This window comes from Peromyscus eremicus, chromosome 5 (genome assembly GCF_949786415.1).
Source record: "Peromyscus eremicus chromosome 5, PerEre_H2_v1, whole genome shotgun sequence".
Lineage (NCBI taxonomy): Eukaryota > Metazoa > Chordata > Mammalia > Rodentia > Cricetidae > Peromyscus > Peromyscus eremicus.
Genome location: NC_081420.1, coordinates 135,633,591 through 135,654,447, shown reverse-complemented (window position 1 = coordinate 135,654,447; position 20,857 = coordinate 135,633,591). Strand labels below are relative to the sequence as shown.

Sequence of the window (20,857 nt, the reverse complement as noted above, 5' to 3'; positions counted from 1 at the left end):
AGACTCCCCATTCTTAGAAGGCTGTTCAGTATGACTTCTTCTTAACTCAATTATCTGTTAATACTCCATTTCCAAAGCAGGTCACATGTGGCTGTGTTTTGATTTGGTCCAGTGTGATGGGGAACATGATAAGCCAGCAAATCCCACTGAGTGTAGACAGACCCGCTGCCCCATGCATGTACTGAGGAGGAGGTCCCGTGATCTGAAGTGGTGCTGTATGGAATACCATGAAGACAGAGTGGTTCTGGCCTGAAACACTCCAGGGAAGACAGCTCCCCATCCGCAGAAGCAAAGGACTTGATAACCATCTTTGTGCCCGGCAGACTGAGCACTCAGTAGTGGCTGCAAGCAGGTTCACCATGAGTGGAAGTTCATGTTACTGCATCTAGACCTCCATCCCTGTCACCCTGACACTTTGTGAGCCTATGGAACAGTGATGTGGGTAGCAGGGGAAGGAGACTGGCTGGTGTCTACAAATGGGTCCTCCTATCCACTTCCGAAAGCCCTTTCTGTTGAACTCACCTTATCGTGAGAATTCACATGGGACACATATATCACTGGATCTTTGCCTGTTCAGAGGTCTGCTTACAAGCCTCTTTCCCAGGCCTTCACCAGCTTCTCAATCTTGTTTTTTCCAAGTCCCTGCCCAACAAGCTCAACCACTGGCCACAGCCCATAACCAGTATATACAGAATAATTGGCACATACCACAATACAATCAGTATACACCACAGCATAATTACGAACATGGTCTAATCAGTATACATCTGTGGCTCTGGCCGTTTCTCTTCATAAGCATATGATGCCACTTCCTAAAGTTCTGCCCACAGGGGAGAGTTCCCTATACCACTGCCCTTTGGATGTCCCAGAAAGCTACAAGCCGTCCTTTTCCAGGTGCTGCCTACATCTCATGCAGAACTGTCATTGAAACAGGTCTGTGGTCTCTTCCTCTGTCAGTCAATATAGGGAATTTGCATGAGGCCTTAGGTGAAGATTGAGAAAGGGGAATTTCTCAGAGGTGAGGACCACGGGCATGGGACCCTATCAATACACGCATACCACTTCCTCTCCAACACTGCAGTTTCCCTAAGGTTTGGGTCCCTTCCTCTGTAATATACTGAGGCAGCCCCAGCATTTCTATTTCATTTGGTAAACGGCACCTTTGGGCCCATGTTAGAGCCCTTCCTGACCCTTTTGCCAGAGCACTGACTCCAAATCTCTGCTCAGTGGGCTCAACTAAACCATCAAACCCCAGCTTAGCCCCCTTGGAATCCCCGCCATTATAACCCCATCTCTTTCACATCCAGAGAACGCCATGCATTGTGAGTCACGTGCTTCCAAGATGAGACTCTGGCCTTGGTTTTTGGCAGCCTGAGGACTGTTTTCAGGGGGAAATACAGTTTCCAAGCCACTCCTGAGGAACCTGGGTTGGTGAATGAGAAGCTCTAGGCTCATCTTTTCCTTTCACAATTGAGGAAGAAATAATCAGGCCCATCACTTAATGCCACTGGCCTTGAATTTGGGGGTAACCTTGGTGGGTTCCTACACAAGTCCCTGACATTTAGGTAGGAAATGGGACACACCCAGGCACAGCCCTAGTTAACGACAGCCTCTGCAGCCTCGTTGTCTCATCCCTTCTGGTACAAACAGCCCTTCAGGAAAAGCAGTATTCGTGTTACTTAAGAACCAGCAGCTGAACTCCTGATTCTCCAGGGACAAAGGACACAGCAAACGGCCAGGACAATGGGAGTCTCTGCCACAGTCATTCATAGCAAAACTTTATTGAACAGAAAACCCAGCAAAGGCTTCACACCTCTGCCAAGTCACCCTCGTTTTAAAGTAAAGCACTGCATTTTAAAAAGCAATTATACGTAAGTCTCTCCTAGAAAAGTCCTGCTAACATGTCTAGCAATTCACTGATTATATAAAGTAGTACACTTAGTGTAATTTGAACATTCCAACAGGAATCAAATCGAACCAGCAGAACCACTTCTGCATCTATGACTTCCATGTAGAGCACACATGCACACACGTCTATGACTTCCATGTACAGCACACATGCACACACATCTGGGGAGGTGCTCAGGCAGAACATGCGACCCTGGGCCTTCTGCTTACAGTGCCTATGAAACTACATACAGTATACATTAAAGCTCTTCAGAATAAAGACATGAGGGGCCCTGTTCAGTTTGTATCACGGCTTCATGTCTTAGTTTGTGCTTCTGCTTGGCACAAAAGCACATCACCATCCTGTGGGTTTTCAGTGACTCTGCTGAGTCACACCAGGTGAGGACAATGAGCTGGAGCCAGATGATCCAGTCCGAGCTGTTGAAGCCTCCAGCGACAGCACAAGTGCCATCAGTTTGCTATCGCTGGCGGGCCTTCTGGAAGAAGAGAGGCAAAGAAAGTCTTGAAGACCAGCCAGGCTGTGCTCATAAACGAAGGGCTGGTCTGCTCAGGGTCCAGCACGTCACGATCTGGGGGAAGGCGGTTGGGGTCTTCCGTTTCAGGATCCGTGCCTTCCTAAAGACAAAACGACAATGAGAAAGACGATTAGGGTCTAGAGGACACCTATCCTGAGGACAGGCCAGGGCGAAGCCTGGCAGGCGGACCGTTCCCTGGGGGATGAGCCCTTGGCTGCAGGAGGCACCTTTCAGCATCCCAGCACATCTGCAGCTGACCTTCCACAATTCTCAACATTCCTCTTGGCCAGTGTCAGAGGAACTGAAGTACCCTGACCTTCAGCTACTATCAACTAGTAACTAACTTGGCCACACACTAACCAGCCCTCAGATTTGGGCAGTGCCCTGAGCTAAAAAACCAACCAAGGCAGCTCAGTGTCGCCAGACTACAGAGGCAATCTTTGTTACAAAGTATATCCTTTAGGGTTATGCATTAACATGCTTTATGAAGGTTCTGTTTCTACGTGTTATTTTTCAGGAAATCTCTTCTGAGATGTGATAATGTGCCTAGTCAATTAGAATGACTATCCATCGGCACTTTCCATAATTAAATGCACTGTTATGTAGCTCTTATTCTCAAAATGTGGGCCAACCTCCCCAACATTACATATGCAAAAATTCCAATTGCCATATGCCTGTATAGAATAGTCACAGCCTTAAAAATAGCTGCTGTAAGAATAAATTTTTTTTTTTTAAACCATGAAACACTTAGCCTTAAAAATGGCAAGCCATGAGTCTGAAAGGCTGAAGGCTGCGGACTGGAGCGTGTGTGGCAGGGTAGGGGGGCCTGTACCTGGAGGTTATTGTTGGGGTCCTGGTTTGCAGCTTCCTGAGGAGGACCGTCATCAGGGAAGTTCTGGACCGGCCGCTGTCTGAATGGAAACCATCCAACGTGATGCCTTTAAGAAAGCACAAACAGACACACTTCTGTTAAGCCACGGGGGACCACACAAGAGTGGAAGGAGCAGAAGCCCCGATGCACCTGTGCAGCCAGTTTATGAGTCTCCTGGATGTTGCCAGGCCGCCGGTCCTCAAAGGCAGGAGTTGTGGTTTACTCACCGGCAATAAACATCTAGCATGCGGTATGTGTTAATAAGTGCTTTCTGATATGAGCTAAACCTGGCACTCGAAAACCTCAACAGAGCCAGCATGCAGTGGCATGAGCCTGGTAATCCTGTAGTCCCAGCTCCCTGGGAGGCTACAGGAGGAGGATTCAAAGTTCAAAGCCTGCCTTGGCTACAGAGCGAGTTCAATGCCAGTCTGGTCAACTCAGCAAGACCCTGTCTCAAAATTAAAAAAAGAAAAAAGGGACAAGCTGAGTCTGTATGTTAGAGAAAGTATGCTTGCTGGCCTGGATGGAGGAGGCCCAGGGTCCTTACCCCAGCACCACAGAAATAAAAACAAACCAAACTTGACAGAAGTAGGAAATACATTCATACATAAAACTGCAATTATATACATATACATAATGTAATAATAACTTGTTTGGTCACATAGATATTTGATCCTAGGGACTATATAGATATTTGATAAAAGGCTCTAGTTGGAAAATCTAGTAAAATTCAACTTTCAAGACAAAATATTAAGAATGGTTGTGCTTCTTACATTTTTAAAACCTAAACTAAACCCCATTTTTACTATACAGCCAAACCTCCCCCTTCCATTCTAACCAGAGTCCTATCCCTGTAGGCCCAGCTCTCGTGGGCTGGGTGCTCAGTGTGAACTCTCCTGTACACTGCTGGGAACTTAGAAGCATCCCCTGATGCCACTTCATCAACCACAGACCAGGCCTCTAGCCGTGACATCCTCCAGACGCTGCCAAACGTCCCGAGAAGATACAGCGACTGTGTCAAGGGTCACCAGGCCCTCACGGCTGAGACAACAGTCACCGTCTGACCTTCGTCCTGCAAGGCGGCTACAGCCTGATAAAAACCACTCTGTCCTTCTGGAAACAAATACAACCTCTCTCGTGCTGCACTGTGGCTCTGTATGAGCTTCATAAACCCACCAGCCTGAAAGGCCATTTATTCACTTATCTGGAAGATGAAAATATTTGTCTTGCACTAATCCAGGACCTCGGCATTCTGACTGACTGTGGACTCCTTGTACTGAAAGTGCCAGAATGATAGAATTTCAGTACACCTCCTTCAAGGACCACAGACTGAAACAAGATATCTGTACTTAAGTCACTACACAGTGTCTTTTTCAGTAAAGGAAAAGAGAGCCATCTGCTCACAGGTACATGACATCAGAAAAGGAAAAGAGAGCCATCTGCTCACAGGTACATGACATCAGAAAAGGAAAAGAGAGCCATCTGCTCACAGGTACATGACATCAGAAAAGGAAAAGAGAGCCATCTGCTCACAGGTACATGACATCAGAAAAGGAAAAGAGAGCCATCTGCTCACAGGTACATGACATCAGAAAAGGAAAAGAGAGCCATCTGCTTACAGGTACATGACAACGGTGGCGCCCATGACCATGAGGAATCTGCTCAGGGAGGAGTAGAAGTAGAGGATGCTGAGGAACACGGAAAAGGTCGCTGCTGAGTAGGTCCAATCCAGCCAGTCTCTGTTTATCTCATCATCTTCTTCCACAAGAGGGCCGCCTTGGGCATTCATCCGCAAGTTCTGATTGGCTCCAGGATTAACAACCACTTGAGCAGCTGCGTTCTGATTGGCTGGCTGGTTTTCGGCTGGAAACTGGTTGTGAATAGGGGCTGGAGCCGGCGTAGAGACCACAGGTATTTCTTGTGCACTTGGTGTTGGGACAAAAGCTCCTGATGCCGCAGTGGCAGCTAAGCTAAAATAAAAACAGAAGCGTCACTGCTGAAGGTGAGGCATCGTAAGGACATGGCTCTCTCAGCCCATGGGGTCTTGCACTGTTAACAATTATGACTAGGAATGTATACACCTAGATTGTCTTCATTTTAGAGAAGAATCTTCTATAAATTGTGTGTGCGTGTGTAGGGTGTGTGTGTGGGGGGGGAGAGGGGGTGGGTTTTGAAACTCATTATGTGTCTCTTCTGATCTCTGGCTGGCCTGGAACTTGTTATGTAGACCAGGGTGGCCTCGAACTCACAGAAATCTACCTGCCTCTGCCTCCTGGATGCTGGGATTAAAGTGAAGAACTAAGAGCCACTAAAAGTATTCAGCACCATGTCTATAAAATAAATGTTGCTGTGGGATGTTCTGTATGGCAAATGTGTTGCTAATTAGTCAATAAAACACTGATTGGCCATTGGCTAGGCAGGAAGTGTAGGCGGGACAAGAAGGAGAATAAAGCTGGGAAGTGGAAGGCTGAGTCAGAGAGACACTGCCAGCCGCCACCATGACAAACAGCTTGTGAAGATGCCGGTAAGCCATGAGCCATGTGGCAAGGCATAGATTAATGGAAATGGATTAATTTAAGCTGTAAGAACAGCTAGCAAGAAGCCTGCCACGGCCATACAGTTTGTAACCAATATAAGTCTCTGTGTTTACTTGGTCGGGTCTGAGTGGCTGTGGGACTGGCAGGTGAGAGAGATTTGCCCTGACTGTGGGCCAGGCAGGAAAACTCTAGCTACAAATGGCGTCCAACGTGGTGGCAAGAGTTTCCACCTAAAAACTGAGAAAAAAGATTCTAAAACGGAGCTAAAAACAGTTCCTAATTGTCTCTCTCAAATGAGCAGCAGCTGCTGGTTTGAGTTACTCGTGGATTCCTAGTGTGCGTACTCAACCTGCAGTATGGCGGAATGAGGCCTCTGCAAGTGGCACATTAAGCTGCATGGTGGATTTAGCCTTTGCTAGTACAAAACAAAAAAAAAAGAGGTTTCTGGGCTACACGCTGCTTGGCTAAAAGCATAGATCCACGATAGCTCCCAGAGCTGGTGGTAAACATACCAGCCATGTTGGGAAGCTGAGGTGGGTGGAGCCAGCAGCCACAGCTGCTGCAGTTTAAAGCAATAGATTCACAATAAGACAGATTCAGATGTAATAGTTTACAATGTGTGTAAAATATACGTAGGCTTGAAAGAGAAAAAAAAGGTGATATATACAGTTATAGAAACAAATACATAGTTTTAAAAAATAAAGTCTTTAAAGAGACAGTAAAATTAATATAAAAAATAAGCCACATGAAGATGAATATTACACAGAGAATCTGGATTGTGTTGTCTTTGGGATTTTTAACTGCAGAAAAACATTTGATTGTAAAAGCTGTTGAGTTATGCCAAAATGTATATTTTAAAGATACCTTGACTTCAAAATTTGGATGTAAGGATGTGTTGCTTTGGAAAAGAGTCTCTTTTGTTCCCACAGAAAGCCAGAGACTATGGATTTGTTCAAGATTAAGATACATCAGGTTTGACCAGCCAAGACCACCTGAAAGGTCTCCGATGACACCATGGCCCAGATGATCCAACATCCGGAATGGTTTCAAGGCAACTGGCTCAGACGATACAGCCTCATGGACTATTCCATAATCCTAAAATTTTCTTTGTTTTCCCATAAGATACAGCGCCCCCCTCCAGCAGGAAGTAGTAAGAGAAGCTACGCCCAAATTCCCAAATTATATGTAATTTTACTTTGTTAAGGTTAAAATCTTCCTTTTAAAAAAAAAGGGGGAAGTGCTGTGGGATGTTCTGTATGGCAAATGTGTTGCTAATTAGTCAATAAAACACTGATTGGCCATTGGCTAGGCAGGAAGTGTAGGCGGGACAAGAAGGAGAATAAAGCTGGGAAGTGGAAGGCTGAGTCAGAGAGACACTGCCAGCCGCCACCATGACAAACAGCTTGTGAAGATGCCGGTAAGCCATGAGCCATGTGGCAAGGCATAGATTAATGGAAATGGATTAATTTAAGCTGTAAGAACAGCTAGCAAGAAGCCTGCCACGGCCATACAGTTTGTAACCAATATAAGTCTCTGTGTTTACTTGGTCGGGTCTGAGTGGCTGTGGGACTGGCAGGTGAGAGAGATTTGTCCTGACTGTGGGCCAGGCAGGAAAACTCTAGCTACAAAATGTCTTCAGAATGTCTGAGAAGAGCTTATCTGGAACTAATTCTGCATCAATACACAAACCCAGGAAGCTGTTGGTTCCACTCTACTACACCAAGAACCACAAAGAACAGAAAAACACAGCCCTCTCTCCCTTCTGCACTTAGAGCACAGTTGGGATTTCTCCATTCCCAGGAGCCATGGCCCACCCAGCACAGTGGGACTTACTATTGCATATAGTACTGTCTTGCATAGATCTGCTGGAACCAGGAGAGCTGCAGCCACCCATAGGTTGTATAGCCAGAGAAGCCAGGCCCGAGGCCTTGGAATGCCTGCTGGACAGCTTCAGGCCTGTATGCAGATTCAAACAAAAGCATATTTTGAGTGGGTTGGGGATGAAGAGCTTAATACTAAGATATAATCAGCAATTAAAGTCAAAGAGACCGGACAGGCTTCACCATGTCAACTGTATGATGCACCCTGTCCCTGGAGCACAGTAGCTTGATGACAGCTTCCCACTGTGGCTCATCAGATCCCATGGGAACAAGAGTCCTGTCGGCCCAGGTTCTCCTCGTCTCAGTAGGGAGATGCTACATGCTTTCTGCACAGCTGTGCAGACAGGCTGATGCTTTTCCTCACAAGTCTCACCCAGGATTAAATCCACTGATCATGTTTTAGAGGGGAGTACCCAAGCTACATCCCCAAGCCCTTCCTGAAAGAAACCTCTCGTCCTCCCGGACCCCAGGTCAGGATCTATCTACACTGTGGCATCAAGCAAGTGCAGGTAACACCCTCCCTGCGTGCTTACTGGTCACCTGGTATCCCATGCAGCTTGATGGCTACCCAACAACCTTGTAGAGGGGTTCCACCCGAATTACAGAAAGCTCATGTGCAGCTCAGAAAATTAGGGACTCGCACAAGCTCCTGAGCTAAAGGATCAGACCTGCACTTTCAGACACAGTTTGGGCCGTGCCAGACTCGCTTCCTCGGGCAGGCAACAGCCTTCCCTTGGCCAAAGCAAGCGCATGAGAGGCTTAGGGCTGTGCACCACTTCTACAACTAAGACAGGACAGAAAAGGTCATGAGAGGGAAAGAAGCCCCACACTCCTGTTACACTCCTTGTAGGGTACGAGTCAAGAAACCTCATAAAAAACTGATAAAATAAAAATTGCGTAGAGATAAATGTTTCTGTCCCAAACCAGAACGTCTAGAAGAATAAACCGTCTTGCTTAGAGCCAGAATGTTCCTGACCTGGTGTTTAGCCTATTAGTAGTCCCCTCTTACCCTAAATCTAACAATGTATCTCAAAAAAACGTATTTATCCAGGAAAGTAAATTCTCCAAGAGAAAAAAATAAAACAACGTGTGTATTTTCATTTAATTTTTTTTTTTGAGACAGGATTTCTCTGTGTAGTTTTGGAGCCTGTCCTGGATCTCACTCTGTAGACCAGGCTGGCCTCGAACTCACAGAGATCTGCTTGCCTCTGCCTCCCGAGTGCTGGGATTTAAGGTGTGAGCCACCACCGCCCTGCTTCATTTAATTTTTAAACTTTGCTTCCCCTTTATCTTTTAATCTTGGCACAAATTCTGTCCTTTGAGGGGTGTAACTTAAGAAGCCACAGAACAGGGCTGCGGGCAGGCGGCAGCCACCGGGAAGCATACCCATCTAGGGGCTAAAAGGCCTGCACTTTCATATCATGCAGCTACTTTTAAAGATATATCCCGAGAGACTAACATTAAGAAGCATAAACCCATGAGGTCTTTAACATGAAGCCATTATGTAATCCTGGAGCTCTGACTGTACCTATGTAAACACACCTTCTCCTTAAACTGACACAAATGAAGCACACTTGTGGTCCTCATGAACACTCACCTTGAGATGTTCTCCCATCCGGAGGGAGAAAGGTTCCGAAGAACTTCCCGTTGCCTTAAACCATCGCTCGAGGAATCCCCAGGATGCTGTGCCTGATTAGTGTTAGCCAGCTGCTCTGTGGATTCAGCACCCTAAGTTAAGTAACACAAATGTCAGGACGAAGGGCGGGCGGGCGGGCCTGATGCAACGGTCTGCAATCAAGCCAAAAGAACTGTCTTGCTACAGGTGGCTTATATGCTTATCCTCACCCCTCAGCTTGACAACACTCAGTACAATGTTATTTAAAAAAGAAATCTACATTTGTTCATTGCAACACTTTTGAACATACAGATACTAGGGCTGAGGAATGTAGCTCAGTGGTAGAGTTCTTGCCTTGCGCACATGAGGCCCTGGGTTCAAGCCTGAGCAAAAACTCTCTATGTAGATACCAGCATCTAATGTCTAGACACACACACACACAAACACACACACACACACACACACACACACACACACACACACACACACACACGAATAAAAACTAAAAAAGATTATCCACGGTTTTGTTTCCCCAAGAATAATCACTGTAGTCTCATCTTTCAAATGCCACTATCGTTAGTGAGAGAGCTTCCTGCCGATGTTAAAATGTATAGTGCTAAACCATAAAGTCTAGAAATTAAATGTGACCAACAAGATGACACACACAACTAGGCAGCAATGTAAAGGGAAGAGGATTTCCTATGTGATATTCAGATGTTGCAGGAAATCCAAATTTAAGTCCATTGCCACACTAGAATATTTTGGTGTCCACTTAAGCAAACATTGTGGAATGGAAAAGCAGATGAGTTTAACTGTCAGATGAAAGTCTTTAGAGATCATATAATGAAGACTACGGCCTTTTTCTACCCAAATAACCATGGCAGAAATTTCTACAGGAAATATATTTACTTCTTTACTCTTTATAAAAAGGAATGTTTCCAGTCTGGCAGTGGGGTGCCTGCCTTTAATCCCAGTATTTAGGAGGCAAAGGCAGGTAGATCACTGTGAGTTCCAGGACAGCCTGGTCGACAGAGTAAGTTCCAGGTCAGCCAGGGCTACACAGAGAAACCCTGTCTCAAAAAACAAAAGCAAACAAAAATGTTCCTTAGAGAAATGTATTCGTTTCTGTAAACACCACTTTCAGGGGCCATTCTGGTGCTGCATTCTGGACAGACAGTGACCTCGAGTCAGGGGCGTGACTTGGCCTTTGCACACGGCAGGCATTCTGCAGTCTGCTACCACTACACCACCCTTCGCCACACTGAGAACACAGCCTCTATGTCCTGGTATGATGGGGCGGGGAACACTATAAAATCTCTCCTAAGTTTCACTCAGCTTCCTTTCTCCTTCTTTTGAGTATCTGAGACACAAATAGGTTTATCGTAAGAGGGCAACATACCTTTGTGCTGGCTTCTGGCATTTTTGAGGGGTTCTTCACACTGCACACGAGGTGCAGAACGTGTCGCTTTTCCTGCTGAGTATAATAAGAGATACCTCAGGACCCAGATTCAACCTGCGAGCGTCTGACAACACCCCAAAGATTCTAAGTGCCACAAAGTACCTTTGGAAGCAAGTCTCGGAGACACTGGTGATCCAGCAGCATCTTCCCAGAATATATTAACCTCTGGTCCTCCGGGCGCTGACCAAAAACAGAAGGAAAAGCACAGATGAGCACAGATCCCAAGTGTTTTCCCCAGCACCGCCCAAGACTTTCAAGTTCTCACATGCAAAACTTTTATTTAAAAAGTGAATGACTTTAATCTTAAATATATATGCAAATGATCCCCTAGTCTATAAGAACTGGGGTCACACACCTTACTTCTTACTCAGAAGGAAACTGCTTCCTGCTACTAAAAACACAAACTGTATTTAGGGTCTCAGCAGCAACAAACTTTAAAACCTGGTTTGGCCCCAGAGAAAACTCTTGGTCAGTCTTTGCCCATAGCACCTGAGGTCACCTGCTGCTAGGATCAAGATTCCAACCCATGTTATCCTCCATACCAGTAATTTTAAACACAGACTCCACACACTTTCATAGAATTCTCATTTCTAAAATCTATTTTTAAATTTCTCTTAAGCCATTTTTTTGTTTGTTTGTTTTTTGAGACAGGGTTTCTCTACGTAGTTTTGGTGCCTGTCCTGGATCTCGCTCTGTAGACCAGGCTGGCCTTGAACTCACAGAGGCTCTGCCTCCCAAGTGGGGAGATTTAAAGGTGTGCACCACCACCACCTGGCTTAAATCATATTTTTAAAAGTATGTACTTAAAAGAAATGGACTCCAGGATAGCACCCCACAGGTTACCAGCTGCCTACCAGAATAACCCATTAAGCAAAACTTGGCATGGAACTGCTCTTTCCAAACAACCTGAGACAGAAGACACCAAACAGCCCAGCTCTAGAATCCCAGCATGAGGGTAGCTTAGGCAGTAGTTCAAGGCCAGACTGGGATATGAATGAGCTGCAGACCAGCTTCTGCTAGAGAGATCCTATCTCCAAATACTGCCCCCCAAAAGACCAGAAAAACTGCACCCAACTAGGCCTGGTGGCATATGCCTACAAGCCCAGTACTTGAGAGCTAGAGGCAGAAAGCTCAAGATGAGGCCAGCCTCGGATACATAACAAGCTCAGGCTAGCCTGGGCTAAGAAGTCCGGCCTCAAAACCAAACGAAAACAAAACCTGCATCTACTTATCCACATCCATAAGGACTTTTTGACCCTATACCTGAAACAAACACCATATTGGATGTTGTATTCACTGTTGTTCTGTCTGGCTTTGCTGGTAAATGCTATCTATATCAATTTGCAAAATACTATTCTAAATGTGAAGTCAACCACCAGCAAATGCTGGGAAAAAACAAAAACAAACAAACAAAAGAACACAGTTGCCTGTGGATTTAAATTGCTTTTCTCCTTTAAAGGCTCAAACTGGCACTCTGTCCTCAGGGCCAATTTGAAAATTAAATGTTAGGAAAATAACTATTATAAAGGCAGGGTTCTCACGCAATGGCAGGTACTACTACAGAAAAATATGAGCATGCTTTCTTCCTTAATTTCTGAGAGAAGCTCTCACTATGTGTAGCCCAGGAGGACACGACCCTCCTGTGTTGGTCTTTCCAGTACTGGGTTACCGAAGTGCACCACTGCACCCATTCCCGGTCATTTTTAAGGCACAGGTTTGTATACCCAGGAGACCTGTATTTACCATCTTAGGTCTTCAAATCCAAGAGGCCCAATGTTCCTTGCCTGAGGAAAACAGGCCTCAAAGCACAGCCTTCTTCAAATGATGCAACCAGAGATCACAGGAGCATCATTCGTGTGCCTAACTGCCAACAAGGACAACTGGTTTCGTGGGAACGGCCATGGAGATATTACAGACCGCCCAGACGTTCCAGAGGGCACTGGATTGGAAGCTTACACCCAAAGAAAGAAAGTTCCTAACGACTCAAAAGGGAAAAGTCTGGTCTACATTCCCGACAATGCGGAACAAAAACAGACCGAAACCCACGCGCCGCGGCCGGTAGGAGCTCTCAGGCAAATGCTCGCTGTCCCCATCTGTAGCCACCCGATTGCCCTCTCCCGTTTGATCCAGAACTGCACTCGTGGACACTTACATAACCTCAGAGTACAAAGTAAACACAGGAAGGTCCAGCACAGCCTCCGTCACGTGGCAGGGACCCGGAGGGGTGGGCGGGGCTAAGGGAACTGTTGACAGATGTGTCAACTAAAAAAGAAAGACTCCTAACTGACCCACGGAAGTCGTCCAACCAGACTCGGGGCGACTCCAGCTGCGGCTTCCTTTCTCAATCACCCTTTGCTAAAAAGTTAAGGGGGCTCCTCCCCGGGCTAAGTAATGCCGCTGGAGCGCTGAGCGACAGACAGGGAGGGGCAGCCAACGGGAGGTGGCCGGAGAAGAACCACGTCTAGCTTCTGGGCGTAGGACCTTCAGAAGTTAGTGACTGGGCACGCACCCCCGCCCTCCAGCCACTGGCCCAAGCTGGCATATTCACTCTTCCGTCCTCGCTGCACTCAGAAGTCTCGTTCGGCAGCATCCACATTTCTTATTTCTACCCACTGGATGCAAGCCGAATTGGGACCACCTAATCACCTAGTTGGTTTGTTTTTTTGGGGGGGGGGTCCCACTAAGGTTTAGATGGGGAAATGACTTATCCAAGGTCAAATTACTGTTTCCCTGGCTTGGCGGAGGCTGTATGCCACCTGGGAGGACGAGGAAGGAGTATAGGGACGTGGGGCTGATGTGTGACAGCCTTGGGAGTAAGAAGAAACAGGGAAGCAAAGTGACAAGGAGCTAGCAGGAGGCAGGCACGGAGGGGTGGAGGCCCAGAAGAGATGACAGACGCTGGGGCAAGCAGAGCGGCACCGGGGACAGTCGGGCAGTTAGGGGACCCGTGCCTTGCGATGCCTGACAGTTGAGTGCAGGCAGCCCTGCCGGGTGTGGCACCCCGGGATCCCCCACTCACCGGGCGCTCGGGGTAGACTCGGCTCAGGTGGGCCTTAAGGTGGCTCACACTCCAACTGCGGTCGCCGCTCAGCTCCAAGTCGCGGTGGCGCTGGTTGGGGCTCTTCACCAGCAGCGTGACCTGCTCGGGCTGCGGCTCTGGCTGCGGCTCGGGCTCCATGTCTGCGGCGTTGGCGGCTCGGCTGCGCTCAAGGATGCCGAGCGGGCGGCGGCGCGGCCGTCTGAGACTCCACAACGACACTTGGCGTCTTTGGGACGCGCGCCCCCCGTCTCGGGTACCTTTTATGGGCGCCCCGCGCCAGGGCGCCACAGACTGCGCTCTCTGTGGCTGCCGCCCATTGGCTGAGACGGAGGTCAGTGCCCAACGTGGCCCAATCAGCGCCCGGGGCAGGGCGGCGATGGGGCGGGCTGAGCGCGAGGGTGCGGGCTGATGCAACCCGCCGCCGTTGCGTCATCCCGAGTCTCGGCTGCGGCGCGGGAGCCCGGCTTCGGCGGCCATGTCGGGGTGCGCTCCGGGGCGCTGGTCCTGTTCAGGGGCGCTAGCGCGGGGTGCCTGCGGTGCCTGAGCCCGGGTGGCCCGCCTGACTCCCACCTTAGCCGGCTCTGCAAATTGTTTCCTCACAAAGCGGCCCTCCTCCCTTTCTGACCCCGGGCGCTGGGCACGCGTCCTCTTGCATTTCCCCCGGTAGCTGCGCAGCCTGGTATCCAGGGACGCCTTTCCTCCGGACTAGCCTGGCTGAGCTGGCGGCTCCTTAGAGGCCAAGAGAAAGCAGACCCGTGCCGCCCTGAGCTGAGAGGAGGATTTGCCTGCACCTTTGGGCTTTTAACATTGCACCAAGTGTGGAACTTGAACTTGCCCCTTAATTACGAACGGCACCAAGTGTGGGGCTTCTGCCTAATGATTGACAAGCACTCTAGGAGACACTGGAAAGCGGCATCATTTATAGACTAAACATCTGCTGTTTTAAATTGGGGTTGAGACGAGGACAGCAGTGATCTCAGATTCCTGAAACCTGACCAGGCGCCTCTAGTGTTATCAGCGCTCCACTGTTCCCTCCAAACTTGAAAAACAGAACTGGCATGCCCTGACCCCATCTTTGTTCCAATCCTGTTGGGACACCTGGGCTTTCAGCCTTGTCGGGAGCTTGCAGAGTTCAGGAGGGTAACAGCAGGAGGAACCTATTTAGGGATGGTGATGTGAGTTTGCAACATAACCAGAAGGAAGTGCCGTAAACTGGGGGCTCAAGAAACTGAAATTTCTTTCGCAGCTGGACAGGCTGGAAGTCTGAGACCAGAGTGTAGGGCAGTATTGCTTCTTTTGGGGAGAGAATCTGGAACGTCTGCAGGTTTGCCAGCTGTCCTTGGCACTTCTTGGCTTCCGGGTGTATTGTTCCAACTTCGACCTTTCTATTCACATGGCATTCACACGTGTGTGGATGTATCTGTATCATCTTCATGCATATATCTGTCCAATTTCCCCCCTTTTATAAGGATACCAGTCATATTGTTGTGGAAAATGACCTCATCTTAACAATTATCTTCCACAAAGACTGTAGTCCTACATGTCATCACATTCCTGGGACTGAGACCACAGGATCTACCTGGAGGATGCACTGTATCTCACCACAGCGAGGCATCTGCCAGGGATCCACCAGGAACATGCCACAGAACACTAGACGCTTTCCTTCTCCATTTTTGTGTTAAGAAGGATCATTGAGGCCAGTGTGGTGGTGCAACATTAATCCCAGCACTCAGGAGGCTGAGGCACACAGATCTCTGCTAGTTCGAGGGCAGCCTGGTCTACAGAGTGAGATCCAGTACAGCCAGGCTGCACAACACAGTGAAACCCTGTCTTGAAAAAGAAGAAGGAGAAGGAGGAGCAGGAGGAGAAAAGAAGAAAGAAAGAAAGAAAGAAAGAAAGAAAGAAAGAAAGAAAGAAAGAAAGAAAGAAAGAGAAGGAAGGAAGGAAGGAAGGAAGGAAGGAAGGAAGGAAGGAAGGAAGGAAGGAAGGAAGAAAGATCACTGAGGCCAGTGGTGGTGCAATGTTAATCCCCCACCACCCAGCTTGAAGAAGTGATCTTAATCTCTGCCCCATCTCTCCGGGCTCACCTTCTTAGAGTTCTTCATAAGCATTATATTTTTATTCTGCACTAAGCCCACAAATTATGGAGCTTTTCCTACCTCTTCTGGATGGGAAAATATAACTGATTATGAGGTAGCAGGCTTGCTAGCTAGAAACTACCAGTGGGATAAGAGCAAATAAGACAAGCCTTGGGGAGACAGAGAGCCAGGCAAGAGATAAAGGGCCTCATTGGCAAAGGAAGGCTCTTGTCTTCAGGGACAAACCTCAGGGTCCATTTCCAATCCATACTACACAAGGAAAGGGTGGGCTTGGGATGCCGTTTCATGGTAGTAACATGCTTGCCTAACATGCATGAGGTTCTTGGTTTGATCCTCAGTAGTGTGTGTTTGGGGGGAGGGGAGATATCCGTGTTGTTGACTTCACATCCTCACTCTAAGGAGAAAAACACATCCAGTTTCTTTCTGTCTTGAATTATCTCCCTCTGAAGGAGCCCCACTGAAGGACACTGGTGATTCTGCTTACAGTGTGTTTAGAAAAACACTGAGTTTAGCTCAATAAATTGCCAAGGATAGAAAGATAAACACAATGTGACCCTGCTCTTCCTGGCCTTCCATATCTAAGGGGCAGCAGCCGTGGGACAGTGGTAACAGAAACACAAAAGAGAATGCAAAAGCCTCATACTTTTTGTTTTGGATGCAGGGACTTGCCATGTAGCTCAGGATGGTTTTGTGATCCTTGAGCCTTGGCTTCTTAGGGTTTACAAGTATATGCCACCATTATTATCAGTGTGTGTGTGTGTGTGTGTGTGTGTGTGTGTGTGTGTGTGTGTGTATGCGTGCTCTCTCTCTCGAGAGTGAACTCATGTGTGTGAACGTGGACATGTGCATGTCATGGCACTTCTGTGGAGGCCAGAGGCCAACCTTGGATGGTGGTCCTCAACTTCCATCTCCTTTGAGACAGTGCCTCTTGGTTTTTTGTTGTTGTTGTTGTTTGTTTTGTTTTGTTTTGTTTTTTGTCTGATGCATATGCCAGGCTTGCTGGCGGGAGAGCTTCTAGAGATTCTTCTGTCTCCACTTTCCCACCTCCACAGGAGCACTGGGGTCACAGAGACTAAGCTACAGCATCTGGCTCTGTGTACACTCTAAGCATTCACACTCAGGTCCCTGTGTTTGAGGGACAAATGCTGCCCCCACTGATCATCTCCAGCCCCCAGCTCATTTTTGGAGGGGGTATGATTCCACTGAGATGAGGGCAGGAGAGAGAAGGACGCATGTATCTGAATGGAAATAACGATGATAACATTAATGATTAACAACAGGACCAGTGAACTTTGTATATAGAATTTGTGTATGTGTGTGTGTGTGGGGGGGGTGGCTCTGTGGTTAAACAAATGAGCCAAACTGCCTGTCTTCAACCCCAGCTTTTGACACCTCTTAAGTGAATGACCTTAAAGTTACCTAACCTCTCTGTACCTAGTTTTTCTTAGCTATATTCATTTTAATTGTTAAAATATAATGCATTAATATTTTATGGCATTATTGTGAGGCTCGAGCAGGTTGACATTATTAAAGCTCTCTAGCCAGACATTTAGTGAATGCTCAATAAATAATAGCCATCAACGCTTGGAGACCAGCAGCGACTCCAGCCCACAGGCTCTGAAACCAAAGTCACCCAATGGACTCCTCTTCAAAGCCAAGTGCCAGGATCTGAAAGTTTGTCTCCTCCAAACTCACCTTGAAACTTAATTGCCATTGGAGAATATTGAGAGGCGGGGCCTTTAAGAGCTGGTTATGCTGTGATGTGAAGAACTGGCCAACGCGATGATCACAGGAGTAGGATCTCGTGGTGGGCTCCCACCGTCCCATGCCCATGCTCCCACCGTCCCATGCCCATGCTCCCACCGTCCCATGCCCATGCTCCCACCGTCCCATGCCCATGCTCCCACCGTCCCATGCCCATGCTCCCACCGTCCCATGCCCATGCTCCCACCGTCCCATGCCCATGCTCCCACCGTCCCATGCCCATGCTCCCACCATTGTTCTCTCTCCTCTTATATCACATGACTCTAGCCAGATACCATCATGCTGTGGGATGGTCTTTCTGTATGCTGTGAATATGTGTTGCTCTCATTCGTAACACAAATTGCTAAACAGTCTTATTAAGAAAAAACCTGGAGCCAAATAATGGGGTGAATGCTGAAAGATCAGAGAAACAGAACAAGCCACAACCAACCTCACCTCGCCAACTCCTCAGCCTCCAGAGCTTGAGTTCCTGTTTCCTCACACCTTATATACCTTTCTGTGTCCTGCCATATTATATCCTGGGATTAAAGGCATGTGTCCTTCCCAAGCAAAGACATGGTATCTCAAGTGCTGGGATTCAAGGTGTGTGCCACCACTGCCTGACTTCTACGTCTAATTTAGTGGCTAGCTCTGTCCTCTGATCCCCAGATAAGTTTATTTGTTAAAGCACAAATAAAATATCACCACACTCATTGGTTGATAAATAAAGCTGTTTGGCCAATGGCGAGGCAGAATAAGATTAGGCAATACATTCAAACTGAAGAGAGAGATGAAGAAGGGTAGAGTCAGAGTGGACACCAGCCCGCCACCCAAGGAGCAACATGCCAGCAGATTGGTAACACCGTGGCCATGTGACAATACACAGATTAATAGAAATGGGTTAATTCAAGATGAAAGACCTAGCTAGAAAAAAGCCTGAGCTATGGACCAAACAGTTTGTAATTAATATAAGCCTCTGTGTGTTTGCTTGGGACCCAACAGCTTCTGGACCCGGCAGGACAGGAAAACTTCCGGCTACGCTGTCACCTTGATATTGGACTTGCTAGCTCTGAGAACTGTGAGCCAAGAAACTTCTGTTCATTATAAATTGATCTAACTGTGATGCATTTGTTATAGTGGCAGCTTAAAATGGACAACGACATGGAGATCCTGCAAGGGATGTGGAGCAAACGAGTCCTCATCTGCAGCTAGTAAAAGTACAAAATAGTACAGATCTGTGGAATTTGGCCTAGCAATTTTCTTATAAAGACACACACACACACACACACACACACACACACACACACACACTCACCCCTCAGACCTAGCCATTATAGTAGCAGGAACTGACCCAGGGGGAAGAAAAACTTCATGTCTGTGCTGAAACTTGCCCAAGAATGTTTTGACAGTTTGTTTTACAGCACTGGGAATAGTTCCAAGAAGCCACATAAATTATAATATTTTTATAAGTGTGATATTATTCAGTAACAAAAAGGAATGGATGACAGTCAACATCAGCAACATGAACAAATCTTGAAACCATGTTGAGTGAGTGAATCAGACACAATGAATCCGGTCAGCCCTTAGATTTTATGAATTTTGCATTCATGGATCCAATCAACTTCGGCAAAAACCTTTCTATGCCTTTTTGCATGCTACGTTGTTTTGTATGCTACACCAGTGTAATAAAATAGTTAAATCTAGTGAGCCAGAAATCCATGAAAATTCCAAGAGGCTAAAGACTGACAGAAGATTGTATTTCATGCCGCGTATGTTATAGGGAAACTTTTGTACAGGCGTCAAATTCAGTTCTCTTGAATATTCACTGGTTCATGAAAAGTGATTTGAGAAACCTCTGAAAGATGTGACTACAAAAATGAGCAGCCTTCCTGGGATCTGGGGACTTGTACTTGAAGACACCCCAGTCAGCGGAGTGTCATGCTGAGCGTTCCGAAGACAGGGCTGTTTCAAGCCTGCAGGTACATAGGAAGCCTCCAGCAGGAGCTGCCAAAGTACCCTTTCCGTGGCGAGACACTTTGACGCCGGGGCAACCACAGATGGCCCAAGCACCGGCCAGACCGGACTGGTCTGTCTTAGTGTGGGGACAGCAGGTCACTGGACAGAGGGACCAGGAGTGACCAGCAAAAAACATCTCTTTAAAAAGTTGTGTCTGGAGCCAAGCATAGTAGTACACGCCTGTAATCCCAGCATTTGAGAAGCCGAAGGAAGAAGATCACACATCCAAGGCCAATTTGGCTACAAAATATACCTTGTTTCCAAAATAAAAACAAAACCAAAATATCTTGTGTCTGTACTGAACTGTATGGAACTTTTTTGTCATCATTCCCTGAACAATTGCTGTGACCTCACATTGTTAACTATTCTAGAGATGGCTGCCGCTCAGGAGGATGTGCGCAGGTCCTGTGCAGGTGTTTGTCTGTTTGTGTGAAGGACTTGAACATCTACACATGTCAGTACAGAGGACCCTGGAACAAATTCCCCACGGGTACCGATGGATAACATAGGGGCCCCATGTATGCTACCTCATTCCATTCAGAAGAAACACTAGGTGACAGGAAATGGTAGCTGCTTGGGGAGGGAATGGGACATCAGAGATGGACTTGGGTGGGGCACAGTATGGTTCCAGTTGTCCTGGTGTGCAAAGACTCACTGTGGGTCTCTCTGCCCAGTTTCTGACTCAGTAATTCCACATTGGTAGCTGGAGATTGACCATGGCAGAGTGTGAGTACAAGTAAGGTAGGTCAACCAGCACTGAAGATCGCTGTGGTCAGATCGTCGTGGTATTTCTCCAAGAAGCCTGTGCTGGGATTCTGCCAGCATACTACAGGGCACCAGGGACACGTCTAGGGGAGAACATACATTCTGCCTTGATCAGAATTCGGCGTACACTGGCATATAGGTCTGTCAAAACTGATCAAATTGGGGCTGGGGGGTGTGGCTCAGTGGTAGAGCAAACAAATAAAAAAATACCAATCAAATTGTGTGTGTAAGATTTGTGTATTTTAATTGAAAGCTAGCCCCATGGCCACGGAGGGCTGCTGTGCCTCAGAGCAGGAGGCCACAGGGAGCCTCCTCGGCCTGCACCTGGCGACTGGACATTGAAAGAAATGCTTCCACATCTCTAAGGTTTACCAGGAACACTGACTTGAAGAGGATCAGTGGATTTTGC

At 47.4% G+C, this 20,857-nt stretch overlaps 1 protein-coding gene across 2 annotated transcripts; it reads right to left on the bottom strand.

Annotated features, from left to right (window-relative positions):
- Window positions 1–1,765: 1,765 nt before the first annotated feature.
- Window positions 1,766–14,385, bottom strand: Herpud1 (homocysteine inducible ER protein with ubiquitin like domain 1). Of its 2 annotated transcripts, none has more exons than XM_059264570.1 (8): window positions 13,805–14,385; window positions 10,888–10,965; window positions 10,726–10,800; window positions 9,309–9,439; window positions 7,665–7,787; window positions 4,914–5,264; window positions 3,256–3,361; window positions 1,766–2,523 (listed from the first exon to the last, which is right to left on the bottom strand). In XM_059264570.1, the coding sequence occupies exons 1-8, from the start codon at window positions 13,961–13,963 to the stop codon at window positions 2,359–2,361; spliced, it is 1,188 nt and encodes a 395-aa protein (XP_059120553.1). In that variant the 5' UTR covers window positions 13,964–14,385; the 3' UTR covers window positions 1,766–2,358. The 2 variants fall into 2 exon arrangements, with proteins under 2 accessions (XP_059120553.1, XP_059120554.1); XM_059264571.1 differs by having other exon boundaries at window positions 10,726–10,797.
- Window positions 14,386–20,857: the final 6,472 nt, after the last annotated feature.